We start from the raw sequence: 23,918 nt of genomic DNA on the forward strand, positions 1-23,918 counted from the left end.
ATATGCCTATAGGCAGCTGGCTTCCAGGTCAGTAGTTTTGCTCTGACCCTAAAATCAGACTCCCATCCCAATGAGTATCTACAGGGGAGGACTGGGCGTTCTAAGCAGTTTATGTGCCAATTCAATTTCTTAACCTATCTCAAAGATGGAGATCAGTGTGAGTCCAATCCATGTTTAAATGGCGGCAGTTGCAAGGATGACATTAATTCCTATGAATGTTGGTGTCCATTTGGATTTGAAGGAAAGAACTGTGAATTAGGTAAGTAACTATTTTTTGAATATTCATGGTTCAAAGTTTCCCTCTGAAACAAGTTGAAACTGGAAAATGCAATATTGGTGTATCATAATTTTTCTTAAAAACATACCTTTGATGCTTATAAACATTTCATTTGTAGTGATAGTTTTCAGGATATGAGTTCAAGAAGCTACATTAAAATCAATAACAATATTTGGTAACTAATACTAAGTAATAATGATGTTCCACTCACTTATTAATCTTTAATACAACCGTATGTGGTTAGTACTATCATTATGCCCATTCTATGCAGATGAGAAAACTGCAACTCCAACGGCCAAAAATTACAGAGGCATAAATGGTTTAGACAGGACTTAAACTTCAGTGTGACCAAAACCCATGCTTCTAACTACTATATTCAAAACTCAGAGAAAACTGAACCCAGAAAAATTGAAATCGTGACTAAATTGCTATCAACATAGGTAGTGAAAGTCAATTAAGTACAGAACTGGAGTATGACTGGCCAATTATCCCATATAATGGGAATTCTCCACATGTACAAACCACTTCATATGCTAAACTTGTTGACAACATTCAAAGCTCATCCCTGAATATTGATTACATCAAAAATGTTACATAGCAACCTTAGAATCCTTGTGTACCTTTTCTTCTCAAAGCCTAGATTATTTCTTTTTCCGACGTTTCAGTAATTGGAGCAGTAAACCCCAGCGTCCCTTACCTACTTGTTTATTACCTCCAGATGCAATATTACTGGTACTGTGATTGAGAAATACACACAGTGCTAATGAGGAATTCACTTTCTACTCTGACACTCTGGAAGAATAGAGATGCAATCCTAAGGAAGAATTTAACACCACAGGCTACATGACTAAGGATAAAGAGTAGAAAATTAGCAGGACTCTATTAAGGCATTATAGCAATCCACCTGACAGATGAAAAAGGCATGGAATGAAATGAAATGTAGCAGCTACACTTGTCCTATTGAGAAAGGAAAAAAGTCACCTGTAATGTTGTTCAGAAATACTTTCAGTACTAAAAAATTCATTGACCATCTTCCTTTAGGCTCGAAAATTTCTTAGAAGGTAAAAGAAGGAAAAGGTGACAGGGCAAAGACATTTGAAAAGAAAGAAAAGAGTGAATGAACTTGCACACCTGGCTTGGACTCCCATTCCCTTAGGTTTCCATTGTGGGGACAAACTAATGCCTGGGTTACCTTTCTTGAGAGTGTGTTGATTCAATATCTCTGAAGTGCTACTTTCATCTGAAAGGTTATAATTTGAAATTCAGATTTACCTGGATAAATTTGATCTTGCTATTATGGAAACCTCTAGAAATCCTTGGAGTAGTTACTCATTATCAGCTTAAATAATATAGCCGTTGGAGCTGAGGGAATGAGTAACTCAATTAGTCTCAGTTACAACTGAAGGGCACATTGTTGTAAACTATAATTGAAAACATAAATATCTTTACCTAGTTTAAAAATAAAGATGCTTTAAAAGGAGGAAGGGAATATCCCTGAGGAATGTAAATATAAGCACAAAACTTCTACAACAGAGTTTACTACGTGTGTGGCTATGTTCCACCCAGCAAAAATGCTAAGTCTACAACTGACACAACTTGGATACTCTCATGTTCCCACATTTTGGTTTGGTCAGGGCTGTGCAGTTGTACTGCAGCCACCACCACTCCTGGCCTCTACAGTATATTGATCTGACCCACCAATCTGATCAAGGTTTAGAAAAATATTTTCAGCCCAGTTAGCTTACAAACAAAATGAGAATTCCCACAAATTGCTCTTTATCTCAGACAATAGAGGAAAGCTACAGCAAAAGCATAAACAAATTACCATTTAAGTTTGTTGCTTCAAATTAAAGACTAATTTCAACAGCTACTAGATAGCACAGTTTATGGGGCATCTCTGCCCCAAGTCTTTTGTCTTATAAGGTCTTGAAAAAAAGAAAGGAGATTTTCATCAATAAGAGTTTTTTGTTATCTTTTTCCCTTGCTCATCAGGCCCTTCACTGTGAGAGAGAGGTGTAAACATTCAGGGCATGCATTCTAGTTAAAGAATATTAATTGGCTATTGGGTCCCTTTGGTTAGAATAAAGACCTCTGTATGATGTCCCTAGCTGTACATCAAACCCAAATATCTCTCAGATAAATGAAGGTCTGTAAGAATTTGGTCATTCCTGTCTCTTCTAAAGAGTAACAGAGGCATTTTCCCGCAGTAAGGTAGAATGGAAAGAAAAAAAAATCACAAGCCTATAAACACCTTTTTTCAATTTTCCCAGCATGTCACAGACACTACTGTCTTATTTACTACGTATTTCTGAGGAGTAAAAAAAGGAAATATGTTGAGTTTAGCTGAAGCACAGCATATTTTGTGGTAAACTTGTTAAATAAAACATCTTTTGTCCAAGCTTTGGTTGTCACACAAGTGGATATATCAGGAAATATAAAGGCAGAATAAACTAAAGCAGAACATACTAACATTTGTAGTAGGCATGAAGGGAATTAGAAAGTGTTTGTGTTAACATGGAGGGAGGAAGAACAGATGCTTTGAGATGTTCTTCAACAGATATTCTAGGCACTGAGACCCCCTTCGGGACCAGAGAGAGCCCATATCCACCACAGTACCTGACATATAAATGCTCAGTAATTGATAAATGAGTCCCATTCTAACTGTTCCTTAGCCCTGCTCTATGGACCTCTCCCCTGGAATTCCTTGTGCCATTATTTTATTTCTGGAATCTTCAGCCTTTTAGCTGAGGGCAAAAGATTGCTGATTAGGAAGCAATATTTCCCACCTCCTGCGCAAAACAAGCCAAAGATCAACAGCAGCAGCAACATACTGAGCCCTAAAGGGCAATGACAAATGTGGAGAATGATACAGAGGTCTGGTTACTTCTTAGCCAATGACACAGAATCACAATTGAGAAAACACAGAGTTTATTCATTCCCATTGTGCATGCCCTGGACAAACCAAGCTGCACCTTTCGTAACTTATCACAATCTCATATTGACGGAACACTTTCTACAGGTAATGTTTGATTTGGCTGAACACTTTAGCATTGCTTCGTAGCAACAAAATGACAGCTAGTAACAGAAAAAGATCCAGGGATATTACCACTGTTAGTGAGGAGAAAGGCCTTTTAATTAATTAATTAATTAATTAATAGGACCAAGTGCCATCTTTTTGGATCATGCCCTTAGTGGATTATTGGTAGCAAAGGTTAAAGCTCAAGCTGGTTCCTTTGTCCCCCTGGCAACAGTTGATTTGCCTCCCTTTATCTCCTGAAGTATCAGTAAGGACTAAGAGCCAATTATTACATTTGGCTATGCTAGCATATGTAAAATACAGTTTAAAAGTTTAGATTCGTCACTCAAAAATTCATATTCTCCAAAACCATACAGTCACTCTGTTAGCCTCTGTTCCCCCAGAAAAAAAGTCACAAGCTTATTTATTAACATGTGCAATCCCAGGGGGCAAGAGAAAGGAACTGAAGAGTGAGGCAGAAAGGAAAAGAAAGCCAATAAGAGGATGAGTTATCAAACTACTCGTTTCTAACAGCAACTGATTGCTTAACTTCCTGGGACTGTCTCCAATAAGTCAAATTGGCCTCAGGTTAGTCCACCTGAGTGGGAAGAAGCGGTGAAAGAATTTGTCTGTCAGTATCTGTCTCTCATTGGTTAGAAGTTCGACTTATGGGGAATTAACTCCCTCACATTTCCTAGTTGGATATGCTTGGGTACCCAGAGGGTCATATGGCATCCATGCCTCAGCATGAACAGGAAAGCTTCAAGGCAAAAGACACATAGTGCAGCTATGAGCCAAGGCAATTCAAGGATACACCCATAGGAGGCTGGTTGACATCCACCCAGAGCTAATCACCACCATGCTGGAAAAAGACACAGGTGAAGCTGAGAAGAATGAAGGTGGTGCATAGGAGGTATCTAATACAGTCACTCATTTTCAAACTTTCCATGTTATGATTGCACTGACCACTGAGGATTTCTATTGAAAGTTTTACTGTTGTCAAACATGTACACAAGGGGAAAGGTGTCTTACATTGTTTATGTTCCTGTGCTGCTCTAGAAACAGAAATAGGCTCAAGAGCAGAGCCTGTTTTTCTTAATTCAGCAGGTCTAAGCTAACAAGTCCTGAAACATGGTACTTCCTGTTATTGGTATTGCATAGGAGAAACAAAGGGAAAGCACAGTAATTAGAAAATACAAAACAAGATGGCAGGAATAAGCCAAAAATATCAGGAAACACAATTATTGTGAATTGGGGTTAAACTAATCTATTAATAATGACAACTTTCAGCTTGGAGTTAAAAATTTAATTGTATACTGTTAACGAAAGTGATACCTAAAATAAAATTACACTGGGAGGCCAAAATGAAGGGATGTGAAAAGAACTATCAGGTAAAAACTAACAAAAAGAAACTAGCAAAGCAATCTTACTATCAGACAAAATAGAATCCAAGAGGAAAATCATTTCAAAAGACAAGAGATTTTTTTATTAATAAGGGGAATTGCATAGGAGAGTAAAGAAAATGTGGGCCACTGGAATGCTTAGCACTAATGACATATTGGTCTTTGGTCTTCAGTTACCTTACAGGACCCTATTTCATTCTCTTATGTTTGATATGTAACCACCTCAGCCAGCTTCAAGTTGCTTTCTGGCCCTAATGGACTTCCTAGCACTATAATTTCTTTTTTTCTAAATGTTTTATTTTAGGTTTAGGGGTACATGTGAAGGTTTGTTACATAGATAAACATGTGTCACAGGGGTTTGTTGTACATATTATTACATGACGCAGATATTCAGCTCAGTACCAAATAGTAATCTTTTCTGCTCCTCTGCCTCATCCCACCCTCCCCCCTCAAGTAGACCCCAGTATCTGTTGTTTCCTTCTTTGTGTTTATAAGTTCTTAACACTTAGCTCCCACTTACAAGTGAGAACATGCAGTATTTGATTTTTGTTCCTACGCTAGTTTGCTAAGGATGATAGCCTCCAGCTCCATTCATATTCCCACAAAAGACATAATCTCCTTCTTTTCTATGGCTGCATAATATTCCATGGTATATATGAACCACATTTTCTTTATCCAGTCTGTCATTGATGGGCATTTAGGTTGATTCCATGTCTGCTATTCTAACACTGTAATTTCTAAAGACTTCCAGATTCTACTTTTATAGGTAACCTGTTAAACAGTCTAGCTCTGGAAGCCAAGCAATTTCTAGAATAACTAAGCAATAGAAATTACACTTCAATGCAGAAAGATAGTATCTACATGAGATTATGAAATTGCTGTTGCTTTTTGTGTTCACTGAAAGAAATAAGTAAAACTGTAACTTTCAGAAAAAATGATTGTACACATAGAAAACCCAAAGCATCTAAACAATTAAAATAAATAAGTATAGAAAGATTACTGGATACAGAGTCAACATACAAATATCAATTGCATGTCTATATACCAGCAACGATTCAAAAATGATTTTTATAATAGCATTAAAAATTAGACGCTTAGTAATAAATGTGAGAAAGATGTGCAAGAACTCTACATAAAAAATTATGAGACGTTATTGAGAAAAATTAAGGAAAACCTAAATAAATGAATGAATAGGCAATGTTTATCAATTAAAGGATACAATATAGTAAATATATCAAATGTTTACTAATGGATTCAATGCAATACCAAAGTGCCCAGCAGGCTTTTTTTGGTGGTGGGAGGTCGGGCAGGATTCATAAGCTAATTATAAAATGCATATGGAAATGCAAAGAGCCAAGGATAGCCAAGACAGTTTTGAGGAAGAATAAACTTGTACTACTTACACTACCAGATGTCAAGACTTATTATCGAGTTACATTTATTAAGACAGTGTGGTACTGACACAAGGATAGACAAATAGATCAGTGAAACACACTAGAGTGCTCAGAAGCACACCTGTACATATATAAAGGCTTGATTTATGATAGAGGTGCCAGTGCAGTAGAGAAGGAAATTATTGGTGTTTTCAATAAAAAGTGATAGGTCAATTAGATATTCATATGGCATGAAGTATGAAACAATAACATTTTATATTCATAACTTGCAGAAAGCAAAAATTTCTTAAAATACAAAAAGTGATCACCATAAAGGAAAAGATTGATAAACTGGACTATATTAAAACTAAGGACTCCTGTTCAGCAAAAGACACTACTTCGACTGAAAAGACAAGTCACAGAGTGAGACAAGATATCTGCAATACAGATACCTAATAACTGAACCCCATACAGTGATGGTGGGAATTTAAGTTCGTACAATCATTTTAGAAAATTGCTTGGCAGTATCTACTAGATCTGAACATGTGATCCAGTAATTACACTCATAATTATAAGCCAGTAAAAAGGCATGTTTATGTCACCAAAAGATATATACAAGAATGTTCATTACACTATTATACATAAGAGCCAAAAACTGGAAACAAACCAAATATCCATTAACAGTAGAATGAATAAATAAAAGCTGTAATAGTAATACAGTGGAATACTACACAGCAATGTAAATGAACTACTGCTGTACAAAACAACATGGATTAATCTCACAGACAAAATGTTAAATGAAAGACACAGACGAGTACATATTGTGAACTTCTGTTTATAATTCAAGAACTGGCAAGAACTGTTTACTGTGTTAGAAGTCCAGGTAATGGTAACCTATAAAAAGGAAAAAGGGTGGAATGATTGGGAGGGGGCATCTTCTGGGGTATTGATAATGTGCTATGTATTGGTCAGTTTAGTGTTTAAACAGGCTCATTTACTTTGTGAAAACTTACACTAAAATTTTGTGTATTTTTTGAATATATGTTATACATTAATAAATAGGGTTTTTAAACCTGTAGTTCATAATTTAGTGAAAGTAGAATATCCAAACATTTAGTTTTAAACCAATCAATTATAGTGCTACCATCATTTTTATGCATTATTGAGAAGTTTATTTTACCTTTCTTTCCACTCTTATTTCAAGGCTCCAAAATTTCTCTCCCCAACGTATATTGGGGGCAACATGAATGCCCCCAATGTATATTTGACCCATACATGAGTCAGTAGTTCCATGTACTTTTTAGAAATGCATGTTAAATGATGCTGTTACTGTCTATTTTGCTTCTTTTAGATGTAACATGTAACATTAAGAATGGCAGATGCGAGCAGTTTTGTAAAAATAGTGCTGATAACAAGGTGGTTTGCTCCTGTACTGAGGGATATCGACTTGCAGAAAACCAGAAGTCCTGTGAACCAGCAGGTCATAATCTGAATAAGATTTTTTAAAGAAAATCTATATCTGAAACTTCAGCATTTTAACAAACCTACATAATTTTAATTCCTACTTGAATCTGCTTCCTTTTGAAATCATAGAAAATATCAGTAGCTTGAATTAGACCAATTAATTTTCTAGATTGCATCATATTTTAAATATAAACTATGTAATCATCTACAACCTGAATTCTTTTCTGTGTCCAATTTGTCCAATTTTTTTCTCTAACATTTATATCACAAAGCAATTAATTTGTGTGATTTCTGCATATGTATTTGTAATTCATCAAGTCAAATCAATGTAGTAATACTATATCATAAAATATACACAAATAATTGAGTGATAGGCTTCTAGTACAAGGACGGTTAAGTTTGAAGCATGATTCTATCTGGGCTGGCTAATTTACTCTGAGAAAGTTATTTTTTATTGTTGGGTCTTAAGCTGAGTTTACACACTTGGTGTCAGAATGATTCCGGCAATGAACTGTTTTATGTTCTGCTAGGCTGATCAGCACAATCTATATGGCTGTGAACAAAACAATGTTTCCCAGTCATACCAACCATGCCACCATTTTAACAGCTGATTAGTGTATTCAGAACATCTCCACTCCATGTTCGTATAGCTGTTATCTAAAGATGAAAGCAGTAGACACTTTTATTTTTTGAAAAATTTAGGCTCTGCAGGGTCAATTATATTTGATAAATGAGGGGCTTTTTTGAAGCAAACTAGATATAATTTCTTTTGCATTTCTAAAGCCTGATATCTTATTAACTGGTACATTAAATTGTGCACCATTTCTCTGTAACTGGTTTCAGTACCTATCTCAGCACTATACCAGGCAGAAGAAATTAAAGAAAGAACCAGTGCCGAGACCAGCTTGGTCAGGGAGACCCTAATCCTGTGGCACTAGAGGAATTAAAGACACACACACAGAAATATAGAGTATGGAGTGGGAAATCAGGGGTCTCACAGCCTTCAGAGCTGAGAGCCCCGAACAGAGATTTACCCACATGTTTATTGACAGCAAGCCAGTCATAAGATTTACTAAAAGTATTCCTTATGGGAAATAAAGGGATGGGTCTGGCTAGTTATCTGCAGCAGGAACATGTCCTTAAGGCACAAATCGCTTATGCAATTGTCTGTGGTTTAAGAACACCGTTAAGCAGTTTTCCGCCCTGGGTGGGCCAGGTGTTCCTTGCCCTCATTCTGGTAAACCCACAACCTTCCAGTGTGGATATCAAGGCCATCATGAGCATATCACAGTGCTGCAGAGATTTTGTTTATGGCCAGTTTTGGGGCCAGTTTATGGCCAGATTTGGAGGCCTGTTCCCAACAAACCAGAAGCCAGGAATATATATCCTGCAACTAAAATGAAGAATCTCTAAGGCTTCAGGGCCTGCCCACTTGTTCTTCTGCCTGGTTCTTCACATACACTGTCTCAAAGCTAGTCTACCTTGAGAGGAGAATGAATATGTGTGTGGGTGTGTGTCTGTGTATTTTAACCTTAAAAACCTAACTTCCAGTATAGACAGATGGCATAGTAGCTAAACCCTTACAAGTTCTTCTATGCTATAAAAGAGAAACAGAATAGAGAACCACCTCCAACTATTAAGTGTTATGTCTGAATATAGCCTTAGCTGTAGCAGAATAAGTAGGCCAAACTTAAAATAAGCTTTTCTGCCTTTTCAATGATAAAGGTCCCTTTTCTGTAGCCTTTTCGTTGATTATGTACACTTATACATAAGTATTTTGAACTAATTTCCTGTTTTCTCAACCACTTGCTGTCTTCATGATACTTTGTCGCAGCTGGTTGCTATAGAAATGTCTGTTACAAGGAATGTGGCTTGAAGGAAAGTGATAAATGAAAATGAAATGTGAAGTGACTTTGTTTGACTACAAACTCCCATTCTGGTAGTCCCCAGTGTATCAATACATTACTTTTCTTTAGAAAATAAACCAACCCAAGGAAAAATGGTGGGCAGGTCCTGGTGAATATGGTTGTGATAATTATATTAGCAATCTCTTTGGCTAATATTTGAAACCCAAATAATTGAATCACAATGATCTCTCCCCAGAAAATATGTAAAATGCACCTTGGAATCTAGAAGGCCTTTTAGTCTGCAAAAGAAACCTTCTTAATCATAAGCAGCAGAAGTCCCATTTACCAAATTGGAAAGTTAAAGTTACAAAGCATCAATCATCAGACCTCCATTCAGGGATGGCAATTGGGAGTAAGACTTTTTAGTAAAGAAACTGAACACAAAGTCATTAGACTCTATAAAAGTCTTACCAAATTTGATTCTGGAACACCTATTCTATTTCTGTAAAGATGATGAATTCCGGAGCCAAATGTTCTTTTCATGAAGGATTTGAAAACTGTCCATGAAAATAATGCAATCAACCTTTTAGCTTGAGACTCTATTCACTGATTAGATTTTTTTAAATACTGATGGGCCTGCTTCTCAGAAGTGACAAGGATGGGCCTCAATCTCAATTTTTGTAACACATGTTCCATTTGCCAATGAGAAATATCAGGTTACTAATTTTTCTTCTATTTTTCTAGTGCCATTTCCATGTGGAAGAGTTTCTGTTTCACAAACTTCTAAGCTCACCCGTGCTGAGACTGTTTTTCCTGATGTGGACTATGTAAATTCTACTGAAGCTGAAACCATTTTGGATAACATCACTCAAAGCACCCAATCATTTAATGACTTCACTCGGGTTGTTGGTGGAGAAGATGCCAAACCAGGTCAATTCCCTTGGCAGGTACTTTATACTGATGGTGTGTCAAAACTGGAGCTCAGCTGGCAAGACACAGGCCAGGTGGGAGACTGAGGCTATTTTACTAGACAGACCTATTGGGATGTGAGAAGTTTTTAGGCAAGTTTCAGCACTAACCAATGTGAGAAAGCCTCCAGAGATGAGCAGTTGGTGAAAGAGAGGCCCAAAACCAGCTACTATACAGGTCAAGAAGAATTTGGCATTAAGGAAACAGCATAGCAGGATTCCAGACAGGCAACTGGTCAACAACATGAAGGTCTGGAAGAAAGGTCGCAGGTACTCAGGTTCAGGGCACTGCTTCAGCCCTTGCAAAAACTGGTGAGAGTTGGAAAGTCTTTAGGCCAAGAAAAATTGGATTATTTAAAAGGGGGTAAAGAAAGGGACTCAAGGAGGAAGGATTAAGGCAAGAACTAGGTTCCAAGAAACAGGGCATGAGAGAGAGCCTTGATCTACCGCTATAGTTCTGGTGGTAGCATCAGAATCACCTGGGAACGTAGAAATGCAAATTCTCCTGCTCTACACTAGACCTACCAAATCAGAATATCTAGGGGGTGGGGCCCAGCAGTCTGTGCGCAAACAAGCACTGCAGGTGATTTTGATGCACGTTATAGTTTGAAAACTAGGCCAGGTGCAGTGGCTCATGCCAATAATCCCAGCACTTTGGGAGACTGAGACGGGAGGATTGCTTAAACCCAGGAGTTTGAGACCAGCCTGGGCAACATGGCGAAACCCCACCTCTATTAAAAAAAATACAAAAATTAGCTAGGTGTGATGGCTCCCACCTGTGCTCCCAGCTATTCAGGAGGCTGAGGTGGGAGAATCACCTGAGCCTGGAAAGTCGAGGCTGCAGTGAATTGTGATCACACCACTGCACTTCAGCCTGAGTGACAGAGTAAGACCCTATCTCAAAAAACAGAAAAAGAAAAACATTGGCCCAAAGGAAATGAACTTGTTACAGAAGCCGGGGTTCAAAACACCAAATAATGGACTTGTACCTAGTCCTTCCTGGGTGCTCTGCAGACATTTCTCCAAGCGTAGTCTGCAAACAACCTACATATGTAGAATTACCTATGCACATTTTTCATTTAACAACCAAGAGCTACATTTGTAGCAAAATCTGGGTTGTAACTTAGCCTACAGCTGAAGCCTAAGAGATTCCATCTGTGAGAAGAAATAACCCACCTCTTTGGCCCCCCTCCCCAGGCAGGAAGCCAGGATGGTCCTTATATAAAGTTGTGCTGTCCAACAGGTGACCACTAGCCACATATGGCTATTTAAATTTAAATTAACTACAATTAAGTGAAATTAAAAATTCAATTCCTCAATTGCACCTGCCAAATTTTAAGTCCATAACAACCACATGTGGCTAGTAACTACTGTATTGGAGAGTGCAAGCAGAGATAGAATATTCTATTACTGCAGAAATTTCTATTGGATAGCATTTATAATAGTTTAGTCTAACTTAAAACTCCCTAGTTGCCACAGTCATGATTTAGCAGTAATTTCATGGATTTCTCTACTGAGGTTCGAATCTCTGCCATTAGAGACTGATAACTTTAAAGACTTTGCAATTATCAAACTGGTGACAATTTAAGCCAGAATCAGGTAAATTTCCTCAGTTTTAACAGCATCGGAATTTTCTGGGACTAGCTGTGTATCTATCCAGGATTCTTGAGAATGCCTGCCATTTTTCAACACAATGGATGTAAGGTATTACACATATACCTGGGGATGGGGTGGTAGGTATAATTGCACAAGCATTGTGGAGAATGGTATCAAAGAGTGGCAGAACATCACAATCAAGGTTTTCCCTTTCTTTTACCTTTGCTTTTTAAAAAGACAATATTTGCTGGACCTGATCTTATAACTCATAAATGGGACACTGTATGTTCCTTTTTACCTCCTCTGTTTCTACTTAATTGCACCCTATGAGGACTGCTTCCCTTACCCACCATAACCCCTTCCTTCACTCATCCATATCTTTACTCTTCTTCACAACTCTGTAATATTGACCTTCTTTATGAACCTTTCCTGGAACAATCCCTCTTAAGTGCAAGCACTGTTATTATGCCTTCAATGTATTTAATATCCATGTATCTATTCTCTCTAATTTTGTCATTTTGTGTTCTCATGTATTTTCATTCATTATGTGTCCAACTTCCATGGATAACATGGTTACAACAAAAGATCCTACTTTATGACAATTATCTTCCTTGGGTTTGTGGGACATAGAACAGTGCTTAGAGTAGGGGATCCAAGAACCCAAGAGAATATATTAGCTAAGAAGATAACTTCCGTTTTTAAAAGTCCAAGATTCAGGAGATCGAAACCATCCTGGCTAACATAGTGAAACCCCATCTCTTCCAAAAATACAAAAAATTAGCCGGGCGTGGTGGCGGGCGCCTATAGTCCCAGCTACCCGGGAGGCTGAGGCAGGAGAATGGCGTGAACCCGGGAGGCGGAGCTGGCAGTGAGCCAAGACCACGCCACTGCACTCCAGCCTGGGCGACAGAGCGAGACTCTGTCTCAAAAAAAAAAAAAAAAAAAAAAAGTCCAAGATTTAAAAAAAAAAAAAAAGGATGTCTGCTTTGTGAGTTTAGCCGCAAATACATTTAAATCAGAACTAAAAAGGGGAACAGGGTATAAAGGCTCAATTTAGTCATATCATTTCTGTTTCTCACCCACCCCCTTTAAACCAGATGTTTGCCAATGCGTTAACAATGCAGATGTTTCCTGAAAGAAAGTTTAGTAACTCAAGCAGACACCTTATTTTCTTTTCAAGCAGAAAAGACTATGAGATGGTGGTTGTGGTTGTTCTGGGAGGGAGAAGATATAAATGATACACACTATTTCAAATCATTTCATGACCTCACTGCACACTTATAGTTATTGTACCTGTTGTCTTTTTGCTGTCAAGCCTAGCTAAGATCATTTGGAATGTTCAAGATCACTCATACATGCATGTGCACACATACACGTGCACATATGTTCACTCCCTATTTCATCCACATGAACTAAGATTACTGACGTGTACAGATTCAAAGCACTAACTTTTATTCTTTTCCAAAGGCAAGAAGCTGAGCTACTTTCCAGAATAGTTGTGAAAGACCCTGTCATACTTCTGCATTGTTTCCTCCACACCACCTCCATCCAGTTCCTTATGAATGGTTACTGGTTTTCAAAAATATGAGATAAATTGAGTGTATAAAAGTCATTTTTAGACAAAATGAAACAGGAAATGAAAGAAACCAGAATCTCTCCTCATTTGTGGATGGGCCAGCTCCACCATGTCATGGTTAATCTGCAGGGAGGAAATACTAGATTTGATTGCAGATCAGACTGCAGCAAACCTGCTGTGACTAAGGCATCAAGAGAAAGCAAGCAACAGCTGGGGCTTCAGTGGTGAAAACATTATATATCTAGCTTTGAAATATGAAATACTATTTAGCAGTGTCACCTAGAAAAGAGTGTTTCAAAATGCTGATGCTTCATAAGAACCTTTATCTTCAGAGTTGTTTCTTTTATCTTTCAAATTAGCCAGGGTGGGAAATAAAGTGATCACTTGGTGAAGAAATCTCACAAAGAAGAACATAGAGAGTTCACTTTCATCTGGAGTAATGAACAGATTGAACAAACTAGAAATGGTTAGTCTGTTAAAGAAAAGGTGTAGGTGAGCTGTTTACAAGAGCCGCAAGGGAAAGGGGAAGACAACTTCTTTGTGGACTTAAGGTTGAAAGTTGCAAGCTGGCAAGACGATTCTGACCTCCATTAAGAAAGCCCTTTCCAACCAACAACCACTGGGTTGGTTACGCAGGTTGGGCAGCACTGGGAGCAAATGTTGATTGAACAAATGTTTGTCGGAATTGTTGACTTAAAGAGCTGTTCTGTCACTGGGGACAGCAGCGGCTGGATAGCCCCATTCAGGGAGAGGGCATTTGTTCACCTGGCCAGAGATCAGAGCAGGCTAAGGGACTGCTGGGATCCTGTCCAGCTTTGAGACCCTACAGAGCCATGTTCACCTAGCACGTATCCCGTCTGCGGTCGCGCTCATTTCTTACCTTATTCCAGGGCTTTCATCTCAGCTTGCCAGGCTGGAGCCAAGGGCCAACGCAGCCGCGCCTTGTTCGCGATGGTAGCTTCCCAGGAGCCCCCTATGGTTCCGGAACGGCGCTGCCGGCCCCAGCCTGTTTGCTACCTCCTAAAGCCAAAGGCACTGGCGGGCCGGGCCAGCTTCTAAAGTCGCGCAAGGTTAGAAAGTTCCCGACAGGAACGGCGTGAGGCCAATGGAAGGAGGTACTTCAGTTTCCCTCCAGATGCCCAGCGATGGGCTCAGAGCTCCTTGAGAACTCGGGAAAGGAAGCAGGGTCTCTGAAGAAATACTTCAGGAGTAGAAAGAGGAAGCTAGAGGGTTAAATGCACTACGCAGGAACAGAAATGAGTTTTTCTTAGAGTAAGTATATGTCTAGAGGTGTAGTAAGCTAAAACAAGTCTTGAATTGCATATCGCTACGTAGGGAAGAAATGAAAACTTTTGAATATTAGTGAAAAAAGGGAAACTGCAACGCCTGTATTACTAGATAGCTTTCATCAACAGCTCAAAAGCGACAGATTTAAAGAAGCAACACCGCATTTTGGCTTTCTAAAGCTTTAATTTGGTTTGGATCCCATGCCCATGACCCTGCCAGCTGACAATTCTAAGCATGCGCAAACTGGCCCCAAAAATTCCTCCCACATTTCCGAAGAACTATTTGGCCCTTTATGTGAAGTACCTGGTTTTTCCATTTTCTGTTTTACCATAGGCCTCAGTTCGGTGTGTGGCGTATTTATTCTACATTTAACAATTTGAAGATCATTCTATTAGATTAAAAAAAAAGAATACAATGGAAGCCAAGTGATTAAGCTTTCCTTATGCTTATATTAAGTTGTAGCATATGCATTTACCGATAGTTAACCGTATTAACCTACAGAAAATGTCCAGGGAAATGGTCTATTTCTTATTCTATTTTTGACCTAAAAAAAATCTTTAAAATGTCTTAGCATTTTCCCCAGTCTCCACTTCCCTCAGCTTTGGCCTGAAGCTATCTTTAAAGGTACCCTGTACAGCTCTTGCCCTGTACAGCTAGCTACAGAGATTCAATCCTTTCTGTTCGATTAGGACACATCTCAGTGGCAGATAACATGCAAAGTTATTATATGTATGAACCAGAACTTGTTTTTCCTTAGGGGCCAGGATGTTACACTAAGGTCTTAAGACTACAGTAATATCTTCACTTGAAAAAGCCCTCTATTATTTCTATCTCAGATGATAAAAATTCAATTAAGAGAAATAAGAACGTGACATGTGTAATCTCACCTGGCTCTACAAAGCTAGTCTGGACAGACATTTAAACAATTATCCTCTAAGATTATTTGATGAAATGCATTTCAATGACTAGTTAACCATTAAAAACCAAAGTGAGCATCCCATCTGTTCCCAGTCAAATGACCTAGAGCAAAGGACTAGGCAAACCACATCTGTGGGCATAGCAAGCTGTACATCACAAACAAATGAATTTGCTTTGTATATGAGTGAGAGCAAACACTCTTTATTGTACAACTTGGGTGGGTAAGTAGGGAGAATAATGGTTTTACTGAAATCGCAGGTAACGGTTACGTTGGAGTTAAAGGTTAGGAAGAAAACCAAAGGGTAAGAGCTGTTGTTCTGGGCTGGCATTGTCAATGAAGAGCATAAATTCAGATGTGAATGTATATTTTGTGGAAGCATGTGTGTGGTTGGTTTTTGTGTATGTGTGAGTCTGAAAGAGGGAAAACAGGCTCCCATTAGACTATGACTAACAAAAATGTTTGACAGATTATAACTCAGACGTCTTACTCAGAGCATATGCCTTCCCATTTTCCCCATTATTCCCCAAAATGATGTCTTTAAGAACTTGTCCTTGACCGAGCAGACATCTCATACCCCAAATAGCTAATATTTTGATAGCTATGATCCTGAACGGCCAAACATTCCAAAACCAAGTAGTTTGTAATATCTTTAAATGCAAATATATTTTAGGCCTTTTCCTTGGCAAGGATGTTTGGTCAGGGGTTGGCAAAAATAATGCTCTTCAGACTTAAAAGAACACAACCATATTTCTTAACCATCCACCAGAAAGTAGTAGAAGCTCCAGGAAGCAAGTCTTTATCAGGAGTCAGACTAGCTACATCATAATCTCTCTGCCCAGGGGCTGTGGATGTCATCCATCCTGGCCTAACTAGCCTACTGAGCTGAGAGATGTCCAATTTCCCCCCAATACACGAACCAGAGGAGAAGCACCGTGATATCATTGCGTGTGAATTCTTAATTCCAATTGCTTAAACAAATATGTTCAGTTGTAACTATCAATACCAGTATATAACAGTGTTGGCCAAGTTTTATTGATGCTGAAAATCAATTGGAGTTACAGCCAGACACATGGTCTTATGACCGGCGTACTTACGCAGGGCTTTGCACTGAGACAGGTCGTGCATCTGAGGTTTACTGCTTTGCATTTTTGTTTTGTAACTGAAGTCTGATGAGACAGCCAGAGCATGTGCTACCTAGGGACTTGAATCCCTGCAGCCCCATTTCACTTCTCACCACCTTCCGGGGTGGTTTCTCCACCTCCCACTCCCCTACCACCTGGTGCCTTAGCCAGCCCTGGCTCTCCCTCCAAACACCTGCCCAATGAGCACTGCCACCCCATGGTGCCCAGACATACTCTCCCTCCTCATCCCTACCTAGCTACCATTGCCACTCCCCTCCCCCAGCGGGGACATGGGCATAGGAGCAGGGAGAGTTAAGGTTGGTCAGGTGCACGTGCCCTATGCTATCTTGGAAGGGGGCTTGGCCATCTGGCATCTCTGGACCAAGAATGTGCCACAGCACATTTGGAGGGTGAATGGTGGGGGCACACCCCTTGTCCACCTCTATTTCAGGCATGGAACACATCCTGGCATGAAAGTTGCAGTCCCTTGGGAATCACCTCTCCACCTTGATTGCCACACTAGGCCAGTGACAAGGGAAGATTGACACATCATCCCCTGCTGGGGCCCAGTGTCCTGTGGCTGGCAGGCAGGGGATCCTAAGGACATGTGGGTGTTAAATTGTAGGGTGCACTTCCTGGGCACCTTTGAGGGTCTGCACTGCCCCAGCAAATATCCCCATGCTAGAAGGAGCAAAATATTAAATGGCAAATTTTAAAAATGTAACAGGATGGGTTGCAAAAGAGACTACAGAGGAAAGCAAAAAGTTTTGTATTTTAGTATCTTCCATGGCACTTTTCTTCCTAGCTTTTGAACAAGGGGCCCCACATTTTTATTTCTCACTGAGCCCCACAAAGTATGTAGCCATTCCTGCCCGGAGTGAGGACTTTTAAAACATAAAGATTATCAAGTCTTGGAAATTCTGATTCAGTAGATATATAACAGGTCTCAAACTTAATTATGTAAAGGATATTCTGGAGAGCTTCCTTTTACCCAGTCCCACCCACCAAATATTCTGATAAATTAAGCTTCGATTAGCCCCCAGATCTGCATTTTATAAGGATCCCCAGATGATTCTACTGCAATTGGTCCACAGACCATGCCTGGACCGAATTTGGGTGCTTAGGAGCACAAATTCTGGAGCCGGGCAGACTTGAGTTTGCTTCCTAGCTTTACCAACTGATCTCAGGGGAGTTAATGTTTACCTCTAAACTTTAGCTCATGCATCTATAAATAAATATATTAATATCACGTCATAAGGATATTATGTTGTATTAAATGTCTTTAAAACACCACAATGATTAGCCCAAAGTAAACACTCAATAAATGTTCAAAAATTTAGGAAAATTGTTAAGACTGGGTTGTATGCACACTGGTGTTTATTATATTATGTAGTTTTTTCTGTATTTTTACAACATTTCAGAATTAAAAGCAACAGCTAGAAAAAGAGGGAAATGGCCGGGTGCAGTGGCTCACGCCTGTAATCCCAGCACTTTGGGAGGCCAAGGCGGGCGGATCACGAGGTCGAGAGATCGAGACCATCCTGGCCAACATGGTGAAACCCCCATCTCTACTAAAAATACAAAAATTAACTGGGCATGGTGGCATGCGCCTGTAGTCCCAGGAGAATTGCTTGAACCTGGGAGGCGGAGGTTGCAGTGAGCCAAGATCTCACCACTGCTCTCCAGCCTGGTGACAGGGCAAGACTCCGTCAAAAAAAAAAAAAAAAAGATAAGAGAGGGAGAGCCAGAGTACGAAAAAGGAAGTCAGAGCCCTTTAATGAGTCAGCTTTGTAGGTCTCCAGGTAGGAGGCTAGTGCTTCAGTGTCTAGGACATAGTAGGTGTTCAGTAAATTAAATTCAGGACAAAAAGAACATGCCCCAAGGACCATCTGATATCCACTTAAAGTGATGGACTACCTCCTTTCCCTTGTTTATGAATGGGTTCATGCCTAAGACTGTGTGCACTTTAATACAAGGGCAGTCGTTCAGAACTTGTCAGTTCCTGAAAAGGATTTATCAAATGTTGAGTGTGCCCTCTAGTGTTCACACTTCCCAGCTTTCTTCCTATAAAGGTGGATCAAGGCACTTGCTTACAACTGGAACTGAAATCCTCCAAGTTGATCTAGACATTGAGATGGAGAGAATATTCATTGTCGACTGTAATTATGCAATGAATATCCAGTTGAGATAATGGACTTGCCTCTTATCTAATAATACCCAGGCTCAATGCGTCACTGCTTTGTCCACTTTGCCCAAAATTCAAGCACAGCTAAGTTGATATTTTAGGACAAAGGCAGCTTACTATCCAGCCAGAGGGGAGTAGAATATGGTTAAGAGAGAGTGGAAAGAATGAATGAGCCCTGCAATTCCTCACTGCCTGGATGGCTATAAGCACAGCCCTTATGGAGGCCTTAGGTCTTGCTTCATAATATTCCAGTTTGAAAAGGGTTTGAAAAGACCTCCTAGAAAAATCAGTAGTTTTTCTCTTTTGAGTAACATGTAGCAAAAAAAATTTCATCATGTAGGTACAGGGAACACCCTAGTAACTATTAATCTCAAGGAGTCAAGCCAGTGTGTTTCCTAATGTATCTGCTGTATCCCCATGAAGCAAATTTTGCCATCAGAGAAACTGACTCATGGGGAAAAAATCCAAGGACCTCAAATCACCAAAAGAAGCCATTCCTCAGATTTGCCTCAGCTTAAGCTTCCCTGTCTCTCATTGTGTGTTGCTTTCAATGCAGTTACATAAATGGCTTTTTTGTTTATGCACCAAAAACACTAATTCATCTGCAAAGCTCACATTTCCAGAAACGTTCCATTTCTGCCACCACCTAGAAGCCAATATTTTGCCTATTCCTGTAACCAGCACACATATTTATTTTTTTCTAGATCAAATATATTATGCAGTAAGAGTCTTAATTTTGTTTTCACAGGTTGTTTTGAATGGTAAAGTTGATGCATTCTGTGGAGGCTCTATCGTTAATGAAAAATGGATTGTAACTGCTGCCCACTGTGTTGACACTGGTGTTAAAATTACAGTTGTCGCAGGTAAATAAACAGAAAGAATAATAATCTGCAGCACCACTAGCTCTTTAATATGATTGGTACACCGTATTTTACTAAGGTCTAATAAAATTGTTGTTGAATAAATTAGGCTAAAGGCAGAAGGGTCATAATTTCAGAACCCACGTCGCACCATCCTCCGAGCATCCATAGTTCTTTTGATGTACCCATATTATCACTCATTTCAGTGAGGTACAATTAGTTCTTGATGTAGCCATTTCCATACCAGAAGGCCTTCCCAAAAATCAGTGTCATGTCACCGATCCTTTTATCTCTGGTGCTTGGCACAACCTGTAGCAGGTCCTCAGAAAACAAAGATTTGAATTAATGGCCAAATGAGTTTGTGCTCAAAAAAGGGGTGAGGATACTTGAAATTTGGAAAATCTAGGATAATTCATGACTAGTGGATTCATTATCACCAATGAAAGGCTTATAACAGCATGAGTGAACAGAACCATCTCTATGATAGTCCTGAATGGCTTTTTGGTCTCAAAAATATGCATTGGCTCTCATTACATTTAACCAAAATTATCACAATATAAGAATGAGATCTTTAACATTGCCAATTAGGTCAGTGGTCCCAAGTAGACACTTAGAAAATCTGTGTATGTGAAATACTGTTTGTGACTTAAAATGAAATTTATTTTTAATAGGTGAACATAATATTGAGGAGACAGAACATACAGAGCAAAAGCGAAATGTGATTCGAATTATTCCTCACCACAACTACAATGCAGCTATTAATAAGTACAACCATGACATTGCCCTTCTGGAACTGGACGAACCCTTAGTGCTAAACAGCTACGTTACACCTATTTGCATTGCTGACAAGGAATACACGAACATCTTCCTCAAATTTGGATCTGGCTATGTAAGTGGCTGGGGAAGAGTCTTCCACAAAGGGAGATCAGCTTTAGTTCTTCAGTACCTTAGAGTTCCACTTGTTGACCGAGCCACATGTCTTCGATCTACAAAGTTCACCATCTATAACAACATGTTCTGTGCTGGCTTCCATGAAGGAGGTAGAGATTCATGTCAAGGAGATAGTGGGGGACCCCATGTTACTGAAGTGGAAGGGACCAGTTTCTTAACTGGAATTATTAGCTGGGGTGAAGAGTGTGCAATGAAAGGCAAATATGGAATATATACCAAGGTATCCCGGTATGTCAACTGGATTAAGGAAAAAACAAAGCTCACTTAATGAAAGATGGATTTCCAAGGTTAATTCATTGGAATTGAAAATTAACAGGGCCTCTCACTAACTAATCACTTTCCCATCTTTTGTTAGATTTGAATATATACATTCTATGATCATTGCTTTTTCTCTTTACAGGGGAGAATTTCATATTTTACCTGAGCAAATTGATTAGAAAATGGAACCACTAGAGGAATATAATGTGTTAGGAAATTACAGTCATTTCTAAGGGCCCAGCCCTTGACAAAATTGTGAAGTTAAATTCTCCACTCTGTCCATCAGATACTATGGTTCTCCACTATGGCAACTAACTCACTCAATTTTCCCTCCTTAGCAGCATTCCATCTTCCCGATCTTCTTTGCTTCTCCAACCAAAACATCAATGTTTATTAGTTCTGTATACAGTACAGGATCTTTGGTCTACTCTATCACAAGGCCAGTACCACACTCATGAAGAAAGAACACAGGAGTAGCTGAGAGGCTAAAACTCATCAAAAACACTACTCCTTTTCCTCTACCCTATTCCCGAATCTTTTACCTTTTCCAAATCCCAATCCCCAAATCAGTTTTTCTCTTTCTTACTCCCTCTCTCCCTTTTACCCTCCATGGTCGTTAAAGGAGAGATGGGGAGCATCATTCTGTTATACTTCTGTACACAGTTATACATGTCTATCAAACCCAGACTTGCTTCCATAGTGGAGACTTGCTTTTCAGAACATAGGGATGAAGTAAGGTGCCTGAAAAGTTTGGGGGAAAAGTTTCTTTCAGAGAGTTAAGTTATTTTATATATATAATATATATATAAAATATATAATATACAATATAAGTATATAGTGTGTGTGTGTATGCGTGTGTGTGTGTACACACACACGCATACACACATATAATGGAAGCAATAAGCCATTCTAAGAGCTTGTATGGTTATGGAGGTCTGACTAGGCATGATTTCACGAAGGCAAGATTGGCATATCATTGTAACTAAAAAAGCTGACATTGACCCAGACATATTGTACTCTTTCTAAAAATAATAATAATAGTGCTAACAGAAAGAAGAGAACCGTTCGTTTGCAATCTACAGCTAGTAGAGACTTTGAGGAAGAATTCAACAGTGTGTCTTCAGCAGTGTTCAGAGCCAAGCAAGAAGTTGAAGTTGCCTAGATCAGAGGACATAAGTATCATGTCTCCTTTAACTAGCATACACCTGAAGTGGAGAAGGGTGCAGCAGGCTCAAAGGCATAAGTCATTCCAATCAGCCAACTAAGTTGTCCTTTTCTGGTTTCGTGTTCACCATGGAACATTTTGATTATAGTTAATCCTTCTATCTTGAATCTTCTAGAGAGTTGCTGACCAACTGACGTATGTTTCCCTTTGTGAATTAATAAACTGGTGTTCTGGTTCATACCTTGGCTTTTTGTGGATTCCATTGATGTGAATCAGTCACACTGTATTTGATGATGCATGGGACTACTGACAAAATCACCCTGACCCCGCCAAGCTGCTGCCTTCTCCTGCCCCCACCTCACCCCCAGCCAGGCCTCACTCTTGCTAGTTCCTTTAGTTCTTTTAGTCAATATATTTTTGTCTTCGCATATAAGTATAAATAAACATATTTTTAAATTTCTTGGCTGGGCCCAGCGGCTCACGCCTATAATCCCAGCACTTCTGGAGGCCAAGGTGGGCGGATCACCTGAGGTTAGGAGTTTCAGGCCAGCCTGGCCAACATGGTGAAACCCTGTCTCTACTAAAAATAGAACAATTAGCTGGGCTTGGTAATGTGCACCTATAATCCCAGCTACTGGGGAGGCTGAGGCAGGAGAATCACTTGAGCCTGGGGAGCAGGGGGTGCGGGAGTTTGCAGTGAGCCAAGATCGCACCAGTGCACTCCCCATCCTGGGTGACAGAGTGAGACTCTGTCTCAAAGAAAATAAATAAATAAATACATTTCTTGAGGCGTTTCTTGTTAAATCATTCATGGAGAGGCATCCCAAACACTACATTCAACAAAACACTCTGAAAAATGTTTTCAAATGCAATATAACACAGCAGAGATTTGATGCTCTGTTATCCAGTTTTCATATAAGGCAGTGTGAGCTGTGTCCCAGAGAGGACAGTGGTCTGAATCCACCTGAGATAGAATTGGGTCTAACTAGCTGTGAGTATGGCCTTCAATAAGTCACTCTCCATTTGGGAATTTGATTTCTCCACTTGTATAATGAGAGTATTTGACAGGATGCTCTCCCAAATCCCTTGCAATTTTGTTAGTCTGTGATTTCATGTTTTTATTTTTATTCCTTCATTCAACAAATAGTCAAGGAGTAATTGCTGTGTGCCAAATACCAACAGTATTCATTAAATTGTAATTCAGATTTTATATATATATAAATAATGTATAATGTGTATAAATTGCTTTGTGAGTGCCTACTACACTGCTAGACAGTAGTTGCTCAATAATTGTTAGCTGAATCAGAATCCATGTTTATCCCAGAGTAGCAATTAGTCTTGCATTGAGTATTGTGAAAGAAGGCCACACTTAAATAAGAATAATGCCTGGGGTTTAGGTTTTATGAAAAAATGAAAGGAAATTGGTTCCGCTTTTGTTGACTAAAGGAAGGGAAGAGAGAAGAGACACTATAATGTCTGCCTCAGATTTAAGGAGGAGGCTAATTCATGCATTAAACACATTACTTCAAATTTGAATGACCAAAGGTCTGTAGCCTCAGCACTTCAAAATTGGTCAAAGTAAGACACTCTGGCCTTGTTTCCATAGAGACCACCCCTTACAAAGGTACCAATGGGAAACTGGCCTCAGGACT

The 23,918-nt window shown here is 39.3% G+C and overlaps 1 protein-coding gene across 2 annotated transcripts in view; it reads left to right on the forward strand.

The window, feature by feature from the left end:
* The window catches only part of F9 (coagulation factor IX), a 33,392-nt gene extending 10,888 nt beyond the window's left edge, over positions 1–22,504 (forward strand). The window contains 5 exon segments of one of the 2 annotated variants that reach the window (NM_001135591.1): positions 146–259; positions 7,421–7,549; positions 10,125–10,327; positions 19,781–19,895; positions 20,564–21,279. In NM_001135591.1, the coding sequence (NP_001129063.1) occupies positions 146–259; positions 7,421–7,549; positions 10,125–10,327; positions 19,781–19,895; positions 20,564–21,111 (1,109 nt within the window). In that variant the 3' untranslated portion in view covers positions 21,112–21,279. 2 annotated transcript variants of the gene reach the window in all.
* The last annotated feature ends 1,414 nt before the right edge of the window (positions 22,505–23,918 follow it).

This window comes from Pan troglodytes, chromosome X (assembly GCF_028858775.2).
Source record: "Pan troglodytes isolate AG18354 chromosome X, NHGRI_mPanTro3-v2.0_pri, whole genome shotgun sequence".
NCBI classification, from domain to species: domain Eukaryota; kingdom Metazoa; phylum Chordata; class Mammalia; order Primates; family Hominidae; genus Pan; species Pan troglodytes.